The 21,409-nt window shown below is 36.8% G+C and overlaps 1 protein-coding gene across 3 annotated transcripts in view; it reads right to left on the bottom strand.

The window, feature by feature from the left end:
- Positions 1-21,409, bottom strand: part of CRPPA (CDP-L-ribitol pyrophosphorylase A) — a gene marked incomplete at both ends in the record, with an annotated part of 299,741 nt that overhangs the window by 254,801 nt on the left and 23,531 nt on the right. For 2 of the 3 annotated variants that reach the window (XM_079711014.1, XM_079711015.1), the window contains one exon: positions 11,645-11,794. The exons of the other annotated variant lie outside the window; for it this stretch is intronic. In XM_079711014.1, the coding sequence (XP_079567140.1) occupies positions 11,645-11,794 (150 nt within the window). The remainder of the gene's footprint in view (positions 1-11,644; positions 11,795-21,409) is intronic. 3 annotated transcript variants of the gene reach the window in all.

The raw sequence follows: 21,409 nt of genomic DNA, 5'->3' as shown, positions 1-21,409 counted from the left end.
GAACCGCCAAACACCTAGTATAGCCAAAACAATTTTAAGAAATGAGAACAAAGTTGGAGATACTACACTTCCTGATTTAAAAGTATATCACAATATTAAGTACTCAGAATAGCATGATACTGGAATAAAGTGAGAGACGTAGACCAACAGAATAGAATAGAGAGTCTAGAGATAAACCCACATACACACACTCCACTGATCTTTGCCAAGGGTTCTGAAAGTAAGAATGGGGAAAATATCATCTCTTCAACAAATAGTGTTGGGGAAACTAGACGTCCAGATACAAATTAATAAAATTGGACCCCTATCTTACATCATACACAAAGTTAAACTCAAAGTGAAGTCTTAAACATTAAGACCTAAAATGGTAAAACTCCTAGAACAGAGAAAACACTTCTTGACATTGCTTTTGGCAATGATTTCTTAGATATGGTACCAAAAACATGAGAAACAAAAGTAAATACAGACATATGGAACTGCATGAAACTAAAAATCTTCTGCAGAGCCAAAGGAAACAACAGAATGAAAAAGCTAAACTAAGGAATAGGAGATATTATTTGCTAAACCATGAATCTGATAAGGGTTTTTTTTTATACTGTAAGAGGTATAACTGCTTCATACTGTATTAGTTTCAGGTATACAACAATTCAGTATTTGTGTACATTGCAAAATGATTACCATGTTAAGTCTAGTTAACATCTGTCACCTAACATAGTTATAAATTTTTTTCTTGTGATGAGAACTTTTAACACGAGGTTAATATTCAATATCTGTGAGAAACTTGTAAAACTTAACAGCAATACAACCCAATTTTAAAATGGGCAAAGTACTTATCCATTCATTTCTCCAAAAACGACATAATGGCCAACAGGTATCTGAAAAGATACTCAACATCATTGGTCAACAGGGGATCACAAATCGAAACTAAAATGAGATATCACCTCACAACAGTTAGGATGGCTATCATCTAGTTTAGGGAAAGGAAAGTGCTGCAAGGATGTGGAGAAATTGTAACGCTTCTACACTGTTGGTGGGAATGTAAAATGGTACAGCCACTATGGAAAACTGAATGGAGGGTCCTGAACAAGCTAAATAGAGAGGAAAAAACTGTCTTCTAACCCCATTCTCCTTTTAAAAAATCTCCAAACTTACATAGTTTTACTGGAAAGAATTTCAGCAATAGTATGTTTCTCATAAAAATTGTTCAAGAAAAATTACCCACCTCATTTTATAAAAATAACACAGCATTGCTATAGAACTCAAATAAGGACAGCACAAGAAATGAAAAGGGGCTTTTCCATGTATAAACACAGAGGAAAAATTCTAAATATCAAGTAGCTAAATCCAATAGTATAAAAAATTACATCAAGTAGTGTTTATCAAGGAATCAAAGATGGTTCAACATCAGTGAGTTTCAAGTTAATTCATCCCATTCGACAAAATGAGAAAAAGTCACATGATGATCTTGCTAGATATAGAAAATCAAAATTGCAAAAAGCATACTTGTGATTCTGTAAAAGAGATCAACTTTTTTGGAAAAGAGTTAAAGATTAGTTCAACTTGTTGAAGACTTTCTATCAAAATAACACCTACAACAAACAGACTCAAGTTAGATACAGTCCCTTTAAAGAAAATCCAGAAGAACATACTCCACTTTGCTCTTCTGCAACATGATACCAGAGGTCCTGGCCAAACCAACAATGAATAAATAAGGATTCAAAGGAAAAAGACAAATTTGTCATTATTTGCATACAGTATAATCATTTATGGGAAAACAGAATTCAAGAATAAACTTAAAACCAGAGTTCAATGAATCTGCTTATTATAAGTTCAATCCTCCAAAGAGGATGTGAGGGAACATAACAGCAAACGTAAGTTAGAAAGTACAAAATAAATTACAACAGCTAACACATAATCTAAGAAATTACTGATAAAGAATATGTAACACAAAGTAAAAATCCTTCAAAAATTTAAAAGATCTAAATGAATGAGCCATACTGTGCTCATAAACGGGACAACTTACTAAAGACATCAATTTGATCCCTTAGTTTATAACTCCAAAACATTCCAATAAACCTTCCATCTGGTGGGAATTTATCAGGTTTCAAATTTTTTATCAAAGTAATAAAGGTCAATAGTTTAATCAGTCACATGTTATGCCCTGCCTCAGACTCTCTTGGTCTCATACACCCTATGCCACTGAAGTGACTAACCACATGTGGGCCCACGTGGTCCTACAGGCCACAAACCAGTCTCTGGTTTCTCCCTGTAGCTACCTCTGGACACAGTTACGGCTCCCATGGTGTAAGTCATGGGATCTGACTTCCCTTGGGACTGAGTGGTACAAGAACATTCAGAGTGGTACAGAGTTCATTCCCTGTGGGAGAAACTTCAACCAAAAGTTGAAGTTTGGGTTGAAGAGATGGCCGATGAATTCTGTCCCTTAGCAGGAAAAAATAGTTTCTTATAAGCCTGTCTGGACATGTCCTGTGTAATAAAGTGACCAGCTGTGTTTGTGAAGCAGTGGCCAGACTGGTACACATACCTCACATCATTATTTAAGCCTTGCCTAAGGCTCTATGTGCTAGGGCACCTGTGCTAAAACAGGCAATTTTTGAAGTAATTAATGAATTCAAAACAATGGGGTAGTTTTCACGGAAACAAGTACATCAGTGAAAAACTCAGAAATAAATCTATATATATTGAAAATTGTCAATATAACAGGCTGTTTCACAAATTAGAAAAGAATTGATGATTTAGTAAATGATGTTGGAAAAACTAGCTTTATAAAGATTAAAAAACTAGAATTATACTGCAGAATATTTTCTAATGCCCTCCAAAAAGATTAAAGACTTAAGTGTGAACTGAAAAAACTAACACCAATAGACTATAACCACAACATAGGAACAAATTTAAGACCTTAAATGCACACAATTTGGCTGCATATAAATGAAGAACATTAAAGATAACATAAACAGAGAAGTTATAGACTAAGGAAAAATATTTGTAATGTGTACAACTAAGAAAGGAATACATCCAGGCTACAGAAGAAACCCCACCAAATAAAGAGGGAAGAAACTCAAGAAAATAGACAAACGATATTAATACACATTAATAAGATAAGCAACACAGAAATGTAAAAATATATGTAGAATGGTAGCAATAAAACTCAAATTAAAACAGAGATCAATATATAATATGCCTATTACATTGACAAAAATTAGAGGGGCTTCCCTGGTGGCGCAGTGGTTGAGAGTCCGCCTGGCGATGCAGGGGACACGGGTTCGTGCCCCGGTCCGGGAAGATCCCACATGCCGTGGAGCGGCTGGGCCCGTGAGCCATGGCCCCTGAGCCTGCACGTCCGGAGCCTGTGCTCCGCAACGGGAGAGGCCGCAGCGGTGAGAGGCCCGCGTACCGCAAAAAAAAAAAAAAAAAAAAATCAAGTGATTAGTTTTTAAACTGTACCATCAAAGCTTATCAATGTAAGGGAAGATTCAGAAAAAAAAAGCAAGTTTGTGAAGCAATAATTTATAAGGTTTTCTCCGTATACATGAAGTAAATAAGAGACAAAGTACTGTTTTAGGCTATGGTTAAGAAACTTCTGAAGGTAAAAATATTCTCAAAGGAGATCCCAGCCACTGTCACAGAATCGTTTTTTCTATAGCACTTTCGAATTTCTCCAAAATAGAACGAGAACTCATCTGGTTACCTGAATATATATAAGTAGGATAACTGGAAGAAAAATAAAGGTAGAAGAGAGAAGGATACAATCTTGAGAAATATGACCAATAGAGAAAAGCATGACTTTGGGAAGTGCTTAATAAAGTCAAACATACTATCAAGTCGTGCATTTATTTTCTCAAAGTCTAAACCTATAGATCATGGTTTTATTTATGAGATGTGCAACTTGCTACCATAGTTTGTGCCTGACATTTGAGGGGCAAAAATAATGTTTTGCAGATATTTCCACTAATTCAACAAGTCGCTCATTTCCAACTCAAAGCTTTACCATAAGAGCCCTCTCATTTGTTTTTCACTCGTTTTCTTCATAGTTTCTTCCATCTTTCACTTACTCATCCCACTCTACATATCTTTTCATTTCTATCCCTTTCTCAATTCTTCATTTATAAAAATGATTACTACCCTCCTCTCTTTCCTACTTCTCCTCTTCAAAACCCCATGTGATGTGAGGTTTCTTCTGAAACTCTATCCTGAGGCTCTTCCTCATCACCTCCAAATTCAATCCAGGCCCAACTAAACACAGAGAGGGAGGCAGAAGGAATGAGCAAGTACACTCTGTAAAAACAGCAATAAAACCTCGGAGAACTGTAATGCTTGTGGATACAAAGGAAAGACTCTTCATAAAGTTCAATGCTTTTGACTGGTTTCTTGTTAACTTGGCATTTAAAGCCCAATGTGTTAGCACTCAGTACAAGATACAAGTCCTATTTTATTCTAATGCATGTGGGGTGTGAGCAGGGTACCTATTACAAAAGGAAATTCCTATTATATTCCTTTAATTTTATAATTGTATTCTTGGACCTAGAGACTTCAGTGACAGGAATCTTTAAGAATCAAAGGGCTGTTTTAGGCATGTTTTTGAAAGGTGTTTTTTTTCCCTTTCAGGTTAAACAGCCAGTTTTATTAAAATACTCTTAATGGGGATTGAGAAAATTTAACACCTGAGTATTAATCTCTGCAGTGAAGTCTAGTATATCAAACCAAAAGGTACATAATTAACACTGAAGAGAACAATTCTGTCACTGGTTGAGTCCTGCTCTGTCTTCCGTGCATGTGTATTTTCATGAAAATTTAACAAGTTATCTTCTAATATTCTCATTGAGAACTTAAAAACTTGTGTTAGAAATGAGGCCAGGTCTCAATAAAGTTTATAATACCATCTGTGCCCATCATACCAATTTTCCTCAAGAAATTGATTCATGTAATTTTAAAAGCTTTTGTACAAAATTTTTCTAAAACAGTATAGAACATGATTATGTATTTGAATATTCAATAAGAATCCTCTGGACCAATCTGGTGTTTTCCTCATGTTTCTATAGACTGAGTAATTTTCACTACTGAATTTGTTACTCTTTAATTTAGCCATCTTTTCCTTTAGCAGCTGCTTAATGTATCATTAAAAATTCAAGGAATGAAAGTTTTTCAAATCGTTTTTAAGCAACAAAACCAAGTATGTGCGAAAGTCCAAAACCAATCAAAACCAAATACTTAAGTATTTATATATTTTAAATGTGTATCACATCTGCAGATTTTTAATGACTTCAATTACTATCAACCCAGTCACGTCAGTATTCACATATCCAACTAGTTTTTCTGTTTTGTATGCGTACTCATACACACACGTGTACATGTAAGCATAAATACATATTATATATAGTTAACATAACGAGTTATATTAATATCATGAGCATTTTCATGCTCCATAAAGATTCCCCCAAAACAACTTTAAGTGACTTTTTTTTTTTTAACATCTTTATCGGAGTATAACTGCTCTACAATGGTGCACCAGCCTCCGCCCTACAACAAAGTGAATCAGTTACACATACACATATGTCCCCATATCTCTTCCCTCCTTTGTCTCACTCCCTCCCACCCTCCCTATCCCACCCCTCCAGGTGGTCACAAACCACCCAGCTGATCTCCCTGTGCTATGCGGCTGCTTCCCACTAGCTATCTATTTTACCTTTGGTAGTGTATATATATCCATGCCACTCTCTCACTTTGTCCCAGCTTACCCTTCTCCCTCCCCATATCCTCAAGTCCATGCTCTAGTAGGTCTGTGTCTTTATTCCCGTCTTACCCCTAGGTTCTTCATGACCTTTTTTTTTTTCTTAGATTCCATACATATGTGTTAGTATACAGTATTTGTTTTTCTCTTTGACTTACTTTACTCTGTATGACAGACTCTAGGTCCATCCACCTCACTACAAATAACTCAATTTCGTTTCTTTTTATGGCTGAGTAATATTCCATTGTATATATGTGCCACATCTTCTTTATCAATTCATTAAGTGACTCTTTAAATTCATTAAAACTAATCTCTAGAAATAGAGGCCGAATAGAATTTCTCACATTTACAAAAATACTGCAAATCACTAGCTTTATACACAAATGTTTGCCTATACTTCTAATTTCTCAGATGAATTTCTTGAAGGTTTTAGAAAAAAATTCAGTATGTACATAACATATATATTACCCCATGCAAAGCTTTTTACATAATAACTGACCTAAGTGTTAACACATAAACATGTATCTACATATACCCATGTATGGATAAAATTCTTACATTTGAAAATGTTAAGAACATCATGTAAGCTATGAGCTCTTCCAGGTGCTAGAGATAAGATAAAATTCCTGCTGTAATGGAGCGGTCATGCAGGAAAGAGAAAAATCTACCAAAAACACATTAGTGATATCTAATGAAACTAAAAGCAGAATTAAGCAATACATGACAGAGAATATTTTGTTATATAAGTTATCAGTGGAAAGCTTCTCTGAGGAGGTGACATTTGCATAGGGACCTAAATGCAGAGTGGAAACAGTGTTAATATCTTGAAAAAGTGGCCCAAAAGAAGCAGTACATTGGATATTTTTGATATTTATATGCACACACTTTGATGCTCATCCATTGAACAAATATGTACTTGGTACTAATAAAATATCAGGCAAGTTGCTAAGACAGGTACCATGCCTACTTTCACAGGGCTCATGGTCTAGCAGGGGAGTTGGACATTTCGTAAGTGATTTCCCAAGTAATTATTCCATTCTAATTTTGATGCTGGGCAGAAAAAACAGGGCACTAGGAAAATGTGTAGTGGGTTAGACTAACCTAGTGGGGATGGGGGTGGACAGTAAAGGCTTCCCTAAATGATAATTTACTTACTATCTAAAGGATATACAGCAAGATAGGAAGTAAAGTTCCAGAAAGGACCAAACTTGTATTTGAGGAAATAAAGTGAGCATAACTAGAGCACACAGAACAAGAGGACGAATGACATGAGACAAGAAATCGTGGGGGAAACAATCCAGCAGATTCATATACAGAATTGCAGCTTGACATCTATAACTTCCCAGCACCATTTGATGAGGAAAAGTCATCCATAACCTCAAACTCGGGAAAAACAACAAGAACAAAAACAAAAAAACAGGAAAAATCCACCTTTTTGGCCAGTCCATATGGCTTTGGATCAGATTAAGATGTGTTTCTTCTATGTATAATACAATCTCATATGACCTTACTTACAACTGCCCGATTTCTGCTCAACTCAGTAAATGATCAACTCTATTATGTATTTTCTATGTGAGTACCACAAAGCAAAGGTACACCCTTGATAAAATATAAAAAGTTCACATGTCAAGCCCACATTTCAAGGCCACATTAGTGATTGACCCATTTGATGGTTTTGCAGTTTTTTTGATCAAATATTTCAGTTTCCCATAAATGTCCAGAAAATAGCCCTGGAAAATAGATATATTTTTTCTTTGGGATGATTTTGTGTATTTTTAGCTTAAGTGTAAGAATTTAAGAATAAAAGTCAGTATTTGCTATGGACTAGAGGTATCCTTTTCTATCCTAAAGCCTAGATACCTCCCCCCTCCCTGTGTCTCAGCTGATGATCTGCACCCCGCGTCACTGAGGAAATAAAAATCCGATAACAAACTCCAACAAATCTTCCCACTACATCTATTAATCTACATCTGTACCCAAATATGGCCTTTCCTCCTATCCCTGTGGATGAACTATTCATCCCCTCTCAATACAGTATGTCTTTTCCTTTCTACTAAATCACTCCATCATTATATCAATATGTTGTCATGCCATCCACCTTAATAAAAAAATTCTCAGTTTAGAACCCCCTTTGGCCACCCCATTTTTCTGCTCCATATGCATGGAAGTTCCTATAAAAAGCAGCCCTCCTATTCTCTAGTCAATCAATTGCAACCAGGTTTCCATAACTAACACCACCACCACCCCGACACTGGCAATCTCACACTGCTAAGGCTTATTATGGTCAGTTCTCGATCCTTTTTTTTAAACCACTATGCAGCATTTAACAACTGCTCAATCACTCTTGAACCCCTTTCTTCACTAGGCTTCTGGGACATTACCCTCTTACTCTTTGGCCACTCCTCTTCTGAAAAATGCCCCTTCCCAAGATATCCATGTCCTAATGCCCAGAATCTGAATAAGTCTTTGAAGATAAGATTAGAGATTTTGAGATGGGGAGATTATCTGGGACTATCTAGATGGGTCTGATGTCATCACTAGGATTAGATGTGACATTGAAATCAAGAGCTTGTAATGGTATGAGGGATAGGCCAGAAGCCAAGGAATGCAGGTGGCCTCTAGAAACTGGAAAAGTCAAGGAAATAGTCTCCCCTGTAGTCTCAAGAAACACAGCCCTACCACCTTGATTTTAGATTTCTGATCTCTAGAATTTTAAAGTATTTTTTTAATTCTGTAAGTTTGTGGTAATTTGTTTCAACAGTAATAGGAAACTAATACATCTTCCCAAACTCAATCTTTGCCCCAGGGTTCAGCCTTTGTAGCTCTTACTTTCTCTGTACCTGTTTTTCTAGTTATGTCAGTTAACTCCAAGGCATTAAATGCCTGCATGATGGCAATTCTCAAGTGCCTATCATTATCTGGATCTTTCCACAGAATTCTAGTTCCATATAGTCAAAATTGTTAAGGGATACAGTTGAGTATGTCTAAAGGAAATCTCAAACTTAGTCTATCAGAACCAAACTTTTGATCTGATCACACAAAACCACCTCTTCCTCTTGCATTCTCCATCCCAATAAAGGGCAACTGCAATTGGGAGATCGGGATTAACATACATACACTATTGATACTATGTATAAAATAGATAACTAGTAAGTACCTACTGTATAGCATAGGGAATTCTACTTAATGCTCTGTGTTGACCTAAATGGGAAGAAAATCCAAAAAAAAGGGGATATATGTATACTTATAGCTGATTCATTTTGCTGTACAGTAGAAACACATTTTAAAGCAACTATACTCCAACAAAAATTAATAAAAAAGAAAAAAAGGGGCAACTGCATTCTAGTTATTCAGAGCAAATTCTTGGACTCATGATTCTTCCCATTCTGATATCCCATACGTGACCAATTGACTTATCCTCATTTTATTTTTAAATATCTTCAGAACAAACACTTCACACCAAATACTCTACTATCCAAATTGCCCTAATTGTCATCATCTTTGCCTTGATCATCACTATAGCTTACTTCTTTCCCTTACCTTCTGTAAGGTACCATCCCCACAACTAACAGGTGACCCCATAGAAGTGAGGTTTCACACAGCACCATCCAAAGTCTTCCCTTCTCATTCAGGGTAAAATCTAAAGCCCATAACATTGCCTTTAAGGCTCAACAAGATACTGGACCCAGGTACACCTCCTACTTCCCCCCCATGATGTCATTCTCTTCCAGCCTTGCTCCACCTTCTTAGGGTCTGCGTCCTGTGCGTAAAATAACGTTCTGTCAGTTACCTGCATGACTTATTACCTCACTTACTTCCTGATGTTGGTTTAAACTTTACCTTTTCACAGAGTACTTCTGACCACTCTATAGAGAACAACTTCCCACCCTTGGAACTCCGTCCTATCTTGCTCTTCTCTATTCGTTAAAAGCAAACATATATATACACAAATCATATAGATGAGAGAAATCTTTTATACAAATTTCCTTATGAACGCCTTTATGATCAAAAATAATTTTCATAAGAACTTGTATCAAAACCTCCAAAATGGCTTGAGAACTCCTCATCTGAACCACAGAACAGTTATTTTTGTGTGACTATGTTCTCATTCTCCCAAGAACGCAACAGAAGAGAATTTATCACATACAACGGATACCTTAGGGTGTTGGTTCCCAAAATTCAGTGTCAGTCAGGATCACATGGCCAGCTTGCTTGTTAAAACACAAATGGGTGGGCCTTATTCCCACAGTTTCTAAGTAACTAAGTCTGAGGTGGAGGCTCAGAATTTGCATTTTAACAAGTTCCAAAACATGCTTATGCTGATGGTCTGGGAACCATAATTTGAGAACTATTACCTCAGTGCATTAGGGCTTAGTTCTCTACCCAAAACGGTTGAAACATGCTACTCGAATGTGAAGATCATAAGGTTATATTAAATTTTCTAAGATAGAGCTATCATATTTATTCTTCTTAATGTAAATGCTTATATAAAGATGAACAGGGGCTTCCCTGGTGGCGCAGTGTTTGAGGGTCCGCCTGCTGATGCAGGGGACGCGGGTTCGTGCCCCGGTCTGGGAAGATCCCACATGCCGCGGAATGGCTGGGCCCGTGAGCCATGGCCGCTGAGCCTGCGCGTCTGGAGCCTGTGCTCTGCAGCGGGAGAGGCCACAACAGTGAGAGGCCCGCGTACCGCAAAAAAAAAAAAAAAAAAAGATGAACAAATTCTTTCATTAATCTTAAAAAATATTAGAAATATTTAGGAAGATTTAGGCTTTTTAGGATTATCGATAGGGTAATATTTGATTAATGATCAAATACAGGTAAATTTCTATATAACGAGTTTTAAGAAAACAAAACAAACCACTGACGACTATTCATACCATGAAAACTGATTACAATTTACATTCTCAATATTTAAAACAGTAACTGATAGTCAAGATTGATTCATTGTGATTAACTTTCTATCCAAAATGCGGTATTCTTTTATTATAAAAGTCAATATTTATGTTACCATTATCTCATATTCTTTAAAGTCCATCTATCTCTATTTACTGACTGTCTAACATCAGCCAAGCACTGCCTTAGTTGTTGTAAGTGATCTCATTTCATTGGGAAGTTTCTGACAAGCACAATACCTGATATTTAATAACTGTTTAATAAATAAACACAGAAATGAATAGCAGTAAAATTTACAGGTACAAAAATGTTTCCAAAACATGAAAACAAAGACAATCCACTATAATCTAAACATGAATGATTTGATATTTTGAAATTACTTACCTTTAAAATTTTAACAAAATATCTATACAGCTGTGCAAAATGTTTACTACATTAGGCCTGAGATTGCAGGCCTGAGCAGTAGACCTGCTCACCAGGTGGGCCCTCGGCCGGTGCCTGGGAACTTGGCTCTTGGAGTGTTTCCAGTGAACAGTTAACAGGTAAGAGTGGCTCACTGAGCCTAGATGTTCACATAAACAATATGGTTTACAATATGGTTTATGTTGAACACCGGCTTTTCTCCTGGAAGTCTGAAGTTTGTGTGCAAGGCAGAGGGTATCTATGTGACCAACACAATACCTTAGACATCAAATCTCTAATGGGTTTCCCTGAAAAGAAACATCACACTCAAGCTGCTGCCTTTTTACTGCTGGACGGAAGGCGTACTTTGTGTGACACTGAAGGAGACAGATCATGAGGAAGATTACACATGGATTCCTCCAGACTATGCGTGGGTCTTTTTCTCTTATCATCCAACTTCACTCTAATCAATTTTAGCCTTGAGTCCAACTATGTACTCAGTTCCATGAGTTCTTCTAGCTAATCTCTAAATATGGGGGTTGTTCCCCATATGTTGATCCTCAACACAGCAGACTGTCAAAAAGCCAAGATTCTTACCTGCTGATACGCTTCATAGATCACATCAAATAGAAAGGCCTGTGGCATTTCACTTGCCCTGTGTCTCGCACGTTCCAGTGAGTGGTCTAAGCAGCCATCTACAGATGGACTGATGACAGTAGATACAAGAGGTCGGATTGCTCCTGCAGCCTAAAGGATAAACAGAGAGGCAAATGACACACTTATTTCAGTTAGAAAATATCTGAAAGTCAAATTCTGAACTCTGTATCTTTATTTTGAAACAGATCTTATACCTTCAACAAGCTACCTCAAGAACATATTTAAACAAGTCTTAATTTCTTTCATAAATCAAATCATTTCCAGTCAAAAACCAATCTCATACCACTACAGTTCCATATATTAGAGACAGAAATAATTTTTCATTATGGATCCAAAATCCTCTTCATCACAGGCCATTGAAGTCAAATACGAAAAAAGGATGCTAAAATACAACTGAGTATTCCCTGAAGATGGGAAGAAGGAGACTATTGTCTAAGAACTGAAATGGATTATACGTGAATATTTACTTGTTAGTGTGCCTTCAAGTATTTAATTTACACATTACATCATTAAGGAACAAGACATATTCCCTAAGATCCCCAAAATGAGCTCAGCCACCAGCCAAGTGACGATGAATATATGTCTTGCTCTAACTCCTGCAAAAAAACAGCTCCATTCAAACATAGCATCAATGCAACGCTCCCTGAGGCTAATATCCATTGATTTCAATTGCTCTCATGAAAGCTCTGTCTCATTTATAGATGCATCTAAACTTTAAAAAGACACCTTATCTGACAGCTTTTCCCTTTACCTTTAATAAGTTTCACTGTAATATAGTCTTGAAGGGCATTACCAGACAGCTACCTTGGTGAACTAGCCTTAAAATAAACTTCCTAGGGTAGGCCTTAACCCAGCTGTCTTATATTGACTATAAAATGTCCTATCTTTCATGTAATTGCAGCATATAACACTAATACCTAAGAACAAATTTGGTCTCAAGGAGACCAACATCTGAGAAAGACAGTCCATAAACTAGTTTACAAAAGCCAAGGGACTGGCTGAAAATCAAAGCTAATGTGAGAGCCAAGTAGACTGTACAAATTGTGTGGCCATTTCCAGTGACTCAAGCAGAGATTTGGAGCCTAGGCACAATAGCAAAAGTGAAGAGACAGCCAGGGGTGATAGGGAAGGAGTAAAGTCCAAGTAGGTGAAAGGTAGATAAAGAGCAAGCCTGTGGGCTTCCCTGGTGGCGCAGTGGTTGAGAGTCCCCCTGCCGATGCAGGGGACATGGGTTCGTGCCCCGGTCCGGGAGGATCCCGCATGCCGCAGAGCGGCTGGGCCCATGAGCCATGGCTGCTGAGCCTGCGCGTCCGGAGCCTGTGCTCCTCAACGGGAGAGGCCACAGCAGTGAGAGGCCCGCGTACCGCAAAAAAAAAAAAAAAAAAAAAAGAGCAAGCCCGTATGGTAGTTCTAGTTTTAGTTTTTTAAGGAACCCCCATTCTGTTCTCCATAGTGGCTATACCAGTTTACATTACCACCAACAGTACAGGAGGGGAATGTGTGTGTGTGTGTGTGTGTGTGTGTGTGTGTGTGTGTGTGTGTGTGTGTGTGTGTGTGTGTGTGTGTGTGTGTGTGTGTGTGTGTGTGTGTGTGTGTGTGTGTGTGTGTGTGTGTGTGTGTAGCCCTGTTTGTAGATTTTTTGATGATGGCCATTCTGACCAGTGTGAGGCGATACCTCATTATAGTTTTTATTTGCATTTCTCTAATGATTAGTGATATTGAGCATTTTTCATGTGCCTTTTGGCCATCTGTATGTCTTCTCTGGAGAAATGTCTATTTGTTTTTTTGATACTGAGCTGCATGAGTTGTATATTTTGGAGATTAATCCTTTGTCAGTTGCTTCATTTGCAAATATTTTCTCCCATTTTGAGGGTTGTCTTTTCGTCTTGTTTATGGTTTTCTTTGCTGTGCAAAAGCTTTTAAATTTCATTAGGTCCCATTTGTTTTTGTTTTTATTTCCATTTCTCTAGGAGGTGGGCCAAAAAGGATCTTGCTGTGATTTAGGTCATAGAGTGTTCTGCCTATGTTTTCCTCAAAGAGTTTTTACAGTTGCTGGCCTTACATTTAGGTCTTTAATCCATTTTGAATTTATTTTTGTGTATGGTGTTACAGAGTGTTCAAATTTCATTCTTTTACATGTAGCTGTCCAGTTTTCCCAGCACCACTTATTGAAGAGACTGTCTTTTCTCCATTGTATATCCTTGCTTCCTTTGTCATTGATTAGGTGATCCAGCAATCCCACTCCTGGGCATATATCCAGAGAAAACGATAATTCAAAAAGATACATGCACCCCAATGTTTATTGTAGCACTATTTACAATAGCCAGGACATGGAAGCAACCTAAATGTCCATCAACAGAGGAATGGATAAAGAAGATGTGGCACATATATACAATGGAATATTACTCAGCCATAACAAAGAATGAAATAATGCCATCTGCAGCAACATGAATGAACCCAGAGATTGTCATACTGAGTGAAGTTAAGTCAGACAGAGAAAGACAAATATCAGACGGTATCACTTATATGTGGAATCTAAAAATAAGGGTACAAGTGAACTTATCTACAAAACAGAAATAGAGTTACAGATGTAGAAAACAAACCTATGGTTACCAGGGGGTAAGCAGGGGAGGGATAAATTGGGAGGTTGGGATTAACATATACACATTACTGTATATAAAATAGATAACTAGTAAGGACATACTGTAGAGCACAGGGAACTCTACTCAATACTCAATACTATACTCTGTAATGGCCAATATGGGAAAAGAATCTAAAAAAGAGTGGATATATGTATATGTATAACTGATTCACTTTGCTGTACACCTGAAACTAACACAACATTGTAAATCAACTATACTCCAATTAAAAAAAAAAAAGAGCAAGCCCGACTTGTCAAGCCTAGCACCTATCAGCAGAGGTTAGAAGACAGGAAAGGAACACACATGCACACACGTCATAGTGCTTTTTAAGGAAAAAAATATAGCTCTATTACTTATAGTTAATTAACTACTTACAGTTAATTCCATGCCAGACAATGACATAAAAATTTAAAAGAACATGAGACATACAAAATGTCCCCATAAAGAGCTGTGCAGACTCTCTGCAACTAGAGAAAAGCATTTTTAAAAAACAACCATTTAAAGCCTTTGAAAATTGTCCTAAGGGCATTCAATAAATTAACATTTAAGAATATCTCTTAAACCTTGGAAAGAACAGAGTCTGTGGTACTGGAACCGTCATCTGTTTTTTTTCCTTCATTCCACAACACCCAGCTCAATGTGACTTAAGTTCCACTCAGAGTAGTTATGGCCAAAAAGAAAGGGTTCCCTCTCCCACCAGCTCCCAGTGGGAGGGGCAGAGTGCCAGCATTTCCCATCCCACTCAATTCCATGTCACAAAGGCTCAGTTACCAGCAAGTATGGCCAAGAGGTTGTAGACTCCCTTCACCCACATAGCCTACACCCAATAGAGTGGAAGACCCACCCCAGGCATGGTAGGTAGAGAATACTGGGGCCCTGATCACACTTGGCCCAGTCACACACAGGGCAGAGGTTCTGTGCCAGGAGAGGCAAAAAGAAGATGAGCCTAATGCCTCCAGGCAGCACCCTGCTCACGAAGTAGTGGTATCACTCAAACAACATGCCCACCTATAGCTCCAAAGCAGTGGCATGGTGATTTTTCACAGGGAGAAAGACAGGCTCTAAAAAGAGACAGCTACTAAGCTCTCCCCAAGGGAACTTGCTTAACTGGAAGTGTGAGGAAGTTTAAGGGTAAGCACACTCTCAAAAGAAACAGAGATCATGGTAAGCCATTAAGAGGAAGGTGAGAGCTTCATGAGAGCAAAAAACTGAACCATAGGGAAGCTAGTTTAACAGAGACAACCAGAACAAGAGACAGCTAACAAGAATCACTCATCCACCCACCCCCAGAATCAGAGCAAACCTCCAATACCAGCTTTACAAACTACCCCTGGCTAAGGGACCAGAATTTACTTGGATCAAACTGTAGGGTACTTTATTTGGCATTGTTCCGAAAAAAGAGCAGTCAGCAGGCAATGAATGGAGCTTATCAGTTGGGTGTCAAAGGCAGACAGTATAACAGAAATCAGGGAAATACAGATGAAGCGAACCCTGCTAAAACAACTGTCATTCTGTGGTGACTGAACACTTGTCTAGAACTGCACCCTCTGAAGTGACTTCAGAGGTTTTGCCCTGTACAGGAATAAGACTGTGACTTTGCTGTTCTATTTTAGTAGCCAAGAAAATAATAAGCCTTGGGGAGGTACTTGGAACTGACAAAATACATTATCCAAAACATGTATTTTTCAACAACAACCAAAAAATGGAAAGACATGCATCCAAACAGGAAGGTGTGATCTATACAAAGAAAAAAAAAAAGCAGGCAACAGAAACTGTCTGTGAGAGGGCCCAAGTGTCACACTTAACAGGTAAGACTTCAAATCAGGTATTATAAACATGTTCAAAGAACAAAAGGATATCATGCATAAAGAAATAAAGTATGATGACCATTAGTATTATCAATATTAGGAATACATATTTTTAAAAAATGAGTAGCAATTTTAGAATTGCAAAATAGCTAAAATGAAAAATTCACTAGAGGGGTTCTGCAATAGATTTGAACAGAAGAATAACTGAACTTAAAGTCAGATCAATAGATTACACAAAGAAAAATGAACAGATTCACAGAGAAACGTAGGACATCATTACAGACATTTTTGTATTAGGAGTACCAGAGGGAAAATGAAGGCAAGAAAGGAGCAGAAAAAATATTCAAAAAATTATGACTGAAAATTTCCCAAGAAAAGCAATCTGCACACTCAAGGAGCTCAGTATACTCAAAGCAGAATACACACAAAGAAATTCATATCCAGACACATCATAGTAAAAATGCGAAAGCTAAAATCACAGGAAAAAAACTTGAAAGCAGCCAAGGAAAAATGTTTTATCATTAACAAGGGAACACCAATAAGATTAACAACTGATTCTAATCAGAAACAATGGAAGCCAGAAGGCAAGTGGGTGATATGGTAACTGCTCAAAATAAAAACTTGTTAAAGGTTAAGTCCAGCAAAATGAGCATTTACAAAGATCAGATCAAAATAAAGATTCTGAGCAAACAAGCAGAATTTGTGGCTAGCTGATTCACCCTATGAACACTGAAAATCTTTAAGCTCAAAGAAAGCAACCCTAGACAATAATTCAAATCCACATGAAAAAAGAACATGAATCATTTAAAAAAATTAAAAAGTTATAAATGCCTTTTTCTCCTCTCTTATGTTAAGAGGTTTAAAAAGGAATGTATAAAATAAATATATAAGTTAACTGATCAACCTATAATATTGAAATATATATTTGACAAAAACAGCATATTGTGACAAGGAAAAGATGAGTAAAGGTGTATCACAGGAAGAAACAGATGATAACTTGAATCTACAGTAACAAATGAAAACTGAAAATGGAAAACAAAAAAGTTAATATGACATTCCATATAAATACAGCTCACCTTTCTTCTCAACTTCTATAACTGGTGTAAAATAAGATGAAGTGATAACAACAATGGATTATTGGGCTTCTAACATACATGCACCTAACACTAATAGCACAAAAAGGCAGAAAAGGGAATAGACCTATTTAAGAGTAACATTTCTGTACCTCCCTAGATTTTAGTTAGCATATATCTGAATTATGTTAAGATGTATACTGTAAGCCCTAGAGTAGCCACTAAGAAAATAAAAAGTTAAAGTGAGAAAATAAACAAATTAATGTTCCATAGAAAATATTCATTTGATATGAAAGTAAGCAGTAATGAGAAAAGAGACACACATGAAACAGAAAATAAAGTGGCCAATGTATATCAATAACATTAATTTTCAGTGAATCAAACAATCCAAACTCACATTGTCAAATTGGATTAAAAACCCAACTGTATGCTGTCTACAGGAGACACACATTTGAGACTCAAAGATCCAAATATACTGAATACAGAAGGATGAAAAAGGATACATATCAAGCTAACAGCAACCTGTAAGAAAGCTGGAGTAGCTATACCAGAAAAAATCCAAAAATGTTAAAGATAAAGCCATCTTATAATTTAAAAAAGGTCAATTCAACAAGATATAAAAATTTATCTAACAGATCCCCAAGTACATGAAGCAAAAATTGGTAGGATTTAAAGGAGAAATAAATAATCCAGCAGTTGGAGATATCAACACCCCACTTTCAATAATGAGTAGAACAACTAGGCAGAAGATGACCATGGAAATAAGACTTGAAAAGCACTATAAAACAACTATATCTAACATATCTATTGAATACTCCACCAACAAAAGTCTATGTTCTCCTCAAGTGCACATGGAGAGTTCTCCAGATCAGACCATATGTTTGGCCATAAAACAAGACACAATAAATTTTAAAGAATTAAAGTCATACTAAGTATGTTCTCTGATCTTAAGAGTGAAATTAGAAAACAGTGGTGCAGCCACTATGCATAACAGTATGGAGGTTCCTCAGAAAGTTAAAGATAGAGCTACAAAATGATGCAGAGATTCTACTTCTGGTTATTTATCTGAAGCAAACAAAAACACGAACTCAAAGATACCCACCCCCATATTCACTGCAGCATTATTTACAATAGCCAAGACATGGAAACCTAAATGGCCATCTTCAGGACATGTGAAGACCTCAAGGTCATTATGCTAAGTGAAATTAATCAGAAAGACAAATACTGTATGATCCCACTTACGTGGAACTTAAACAAAACAAAGGACAGAAATTGCTCATAGATACAGAGAACAGCTTGATGGGGGATGTGGGTAAAATGTGTGAAGGAAGTTAAAAGGTACAAACTTCCAGTTATGAAATACGTCATGGGGATATAATATAGTTAATACTATATTGCATATTTGAAAGTTGCTGAGAGACTAGATCTTAAGTCTCTTCAGAAGAAATTCTGTAACTATTTATGGTGACAGATACAGACTTATTGTGGTAATTTCTCAATATATACAAATGTTGAAACATGTTGTACATCTGAATCCAGTATGTTGTATGTCAATTATACCTCAAAAAATGTTTTAGAGAAACAAAAAGAAATGTGAGAATTAAGAACATAGCAGTTGGGCTTCCCTGGTGGTGCAGTGGTTAAGAAACCACCTGCCAATGCAAGGGACATGGTTTCCAGCCCTTGTCCGGGAGGATCCCACATGCCTCGGGTCAACTAAGCCCGTGCACCACAACTACTGAGCCTGCGCTCTACAGCCTGTGAGCCACAACTACTGAGCCCACAGGCCACAACTACTGAGCCCATAGGCCACAACTACTGAAGCCTGCATGCCTAGAGCCCGTGCTCCACAATAAGAGAGGCCACCGCAATGAGAAGCCCGCACACCACAGCTAAGAGTAGTCCCCGTTTGCCGCAACTAGAGAGAGCCCATGCACAGCAATGAAGACCCAAAACGCAGCCAAAAATAAACTTAAAATAGCAAAAAACAAAACAAAAAAAATATAGCAATTGAACAACACACTACTAAATGAATCCAAGAAGAAATCACTATGGAAAAGATACTTTGAGATCAGTAACATACACAATGTAAAGTAACTTGAGAAAGCAGCTAAAGCAGTCCTAAGAGAGATTTATAGCTGTAATTGTGTATATATAAAAGGACATTTTCAAAATCAAAACCCTAACCTTCCACCTCAAGCTACTGAAAAAAGAGAAAGACTTAAGCTAATGCAGGCATAATAATAAACATAAGAGCAGAAAATAGAATAGAGAAAAACCAAAACCAAAAGTTGGTTCTTTGAAAAAAATTAAACAGTTTTTTTTTCTAGTTTAGCTAAAGGTTTATAAGACTCAAATAAGTAATATCAGGAATGAAAGTGGTGACATTTCCACTAACCTTATAGAAATAAGGAGTAAGAAAACTGCAAGCGTATTTTAACAAATTAGGTAACAGATAAAATTACATTTTCCTAGAAAGACACAACCAAAACTAATTCAAAGATAGAAAATCTGAATAGACCTTTAGGAAAATGAGGCATTTTTTAATTTCCCACAAAGAAAAGCCCAGGCCCAGATGGCTTCACTGGTTAATTATAATGAAACTATTTTTTTCAATACCAGTTCCTCACACTATTTCAAAAAAAAATAGGAGGGAACACTTCCCAACTCACTCTTTAAGACCAATATTACCAAAACCAGAGACATTACAAAAAAACCAAACTACAGATCAATACTCCTGAAAGATATAAACACAAAAATCTTCAAGATAACAAACCAAATTTGGCAACATGTAAGTAGTATTGTGCACCATGACCAAGTGGGATTTATCCCAAGAAAGCAAAATTAATTTAACATACCAAAAAAAATCAATGTAATACACCATATTAATAGAATAAGTGACAGAAACACATGAACATCTCAATAGACTCAGAAAAAGTATCTGACAATATCCAACACTTCATGAAAAAAGCATGCAACAAACTAACAGAAGAGAACTTGCTCAATCTGATCAAGGGCATCTACAAAAAAATCCACAGCTGACATCATACTTAATGGTGTGATGACTTAATGTTTTCCCTTCAACATCAGGAACAAGGATGTCCACTGTTGCCACTTTTAATAAAAGCACTGGAAGTTCTTGTCAGGGCAGTTATGCAGGAACATCTAATAAAGGCATCCAAGAAAAGTAAACTATCTTCACTTGCAGATGACACAATCTTATACATAGATAATTCTAATGAATCCACTAAAAATACTATTAGAACTAATAAACTAGTTTAGCAAGAATGCAGAGGACAAGATTAATATATAAAAGTTAACTGTATTTCTATATATTTGCAAGGAACAATCCGAAAGTAATTCATTTATAGTAACTTCAAAAAGAATCCTTAGGAATATATTTAACAAAAGTGCAATATATTTAAATATACACAGTAAGTGCAAAACTTTCTAAGAACTACAAAAAATTTCCTACCTCTTTTCTAAGATCCAACATCTCCACAAAGTTACTGGCATCCATTGCTTCTCATGTAGGTCTCTATAGCAATAGTCTTCTGTCCTGCCTCAATTTTGTATTCTTTTACTGAATTGTCTCCATTAGAGTACATGCATTTTGTGACATCTCCCATCATTAAGTCAGTCTTCCATTGATCATACATCTGCCAGTTAGTACCAGTTTAAAATAAGACTCTTTCAAACAATTGTCCCTACTATACTATTCCTTATCTGTAATTTTTCTCTCCTCCCGTGTGCTCTGTAGTCTACTTTTATTAGGATTTTACCTCCACAACTCCACAAAATAAATTTTTCAAGCTCACAATGACCCTCACATTGCTAAATCCAATGGATAGCTCTTTATCTTCTTGAGGACATTTGTTCGCTTGGTTTTCAGAAACCATTATCACCAAGCAAACTCTCTCATCTTCTCACACTTTAAATCCTAGATCCTTATATCCTCCTTCTAAATGGAAAGCATTTCCAGAACTCGGACCTCAGACTTCCCTAGCTACATTCATTCCATAGGTGACCTCTTCAAGTCCCATAGTTTCAAATACTATCTTATACGAGGCTTCGCAAATCTATAAATCCAGCCCAGATATTTCTCCTTAAATCTGGAGTTGTACATCCGAATACCTATTAAACATCTCCATTCAGATCAAAACACACAACCAGACTATAAAT

This window comes from Hyperoodon ampullatus (genome assembly GCF_949752795.1).
Source record: "Hyperoodon ampullatus genome assembly, chromosome: 9".
In the NCBI taxonomy this organism is placed as follows: Eukaryota; Metazoa; Chordata; class Mammalia; order Artiodactyla; family Ziphiidae; genus Hyperoodon; species Hyperoodon ampullatus.
This window is presented reverse-complemented; position numbering and strand designations above follow the sequence as displayed.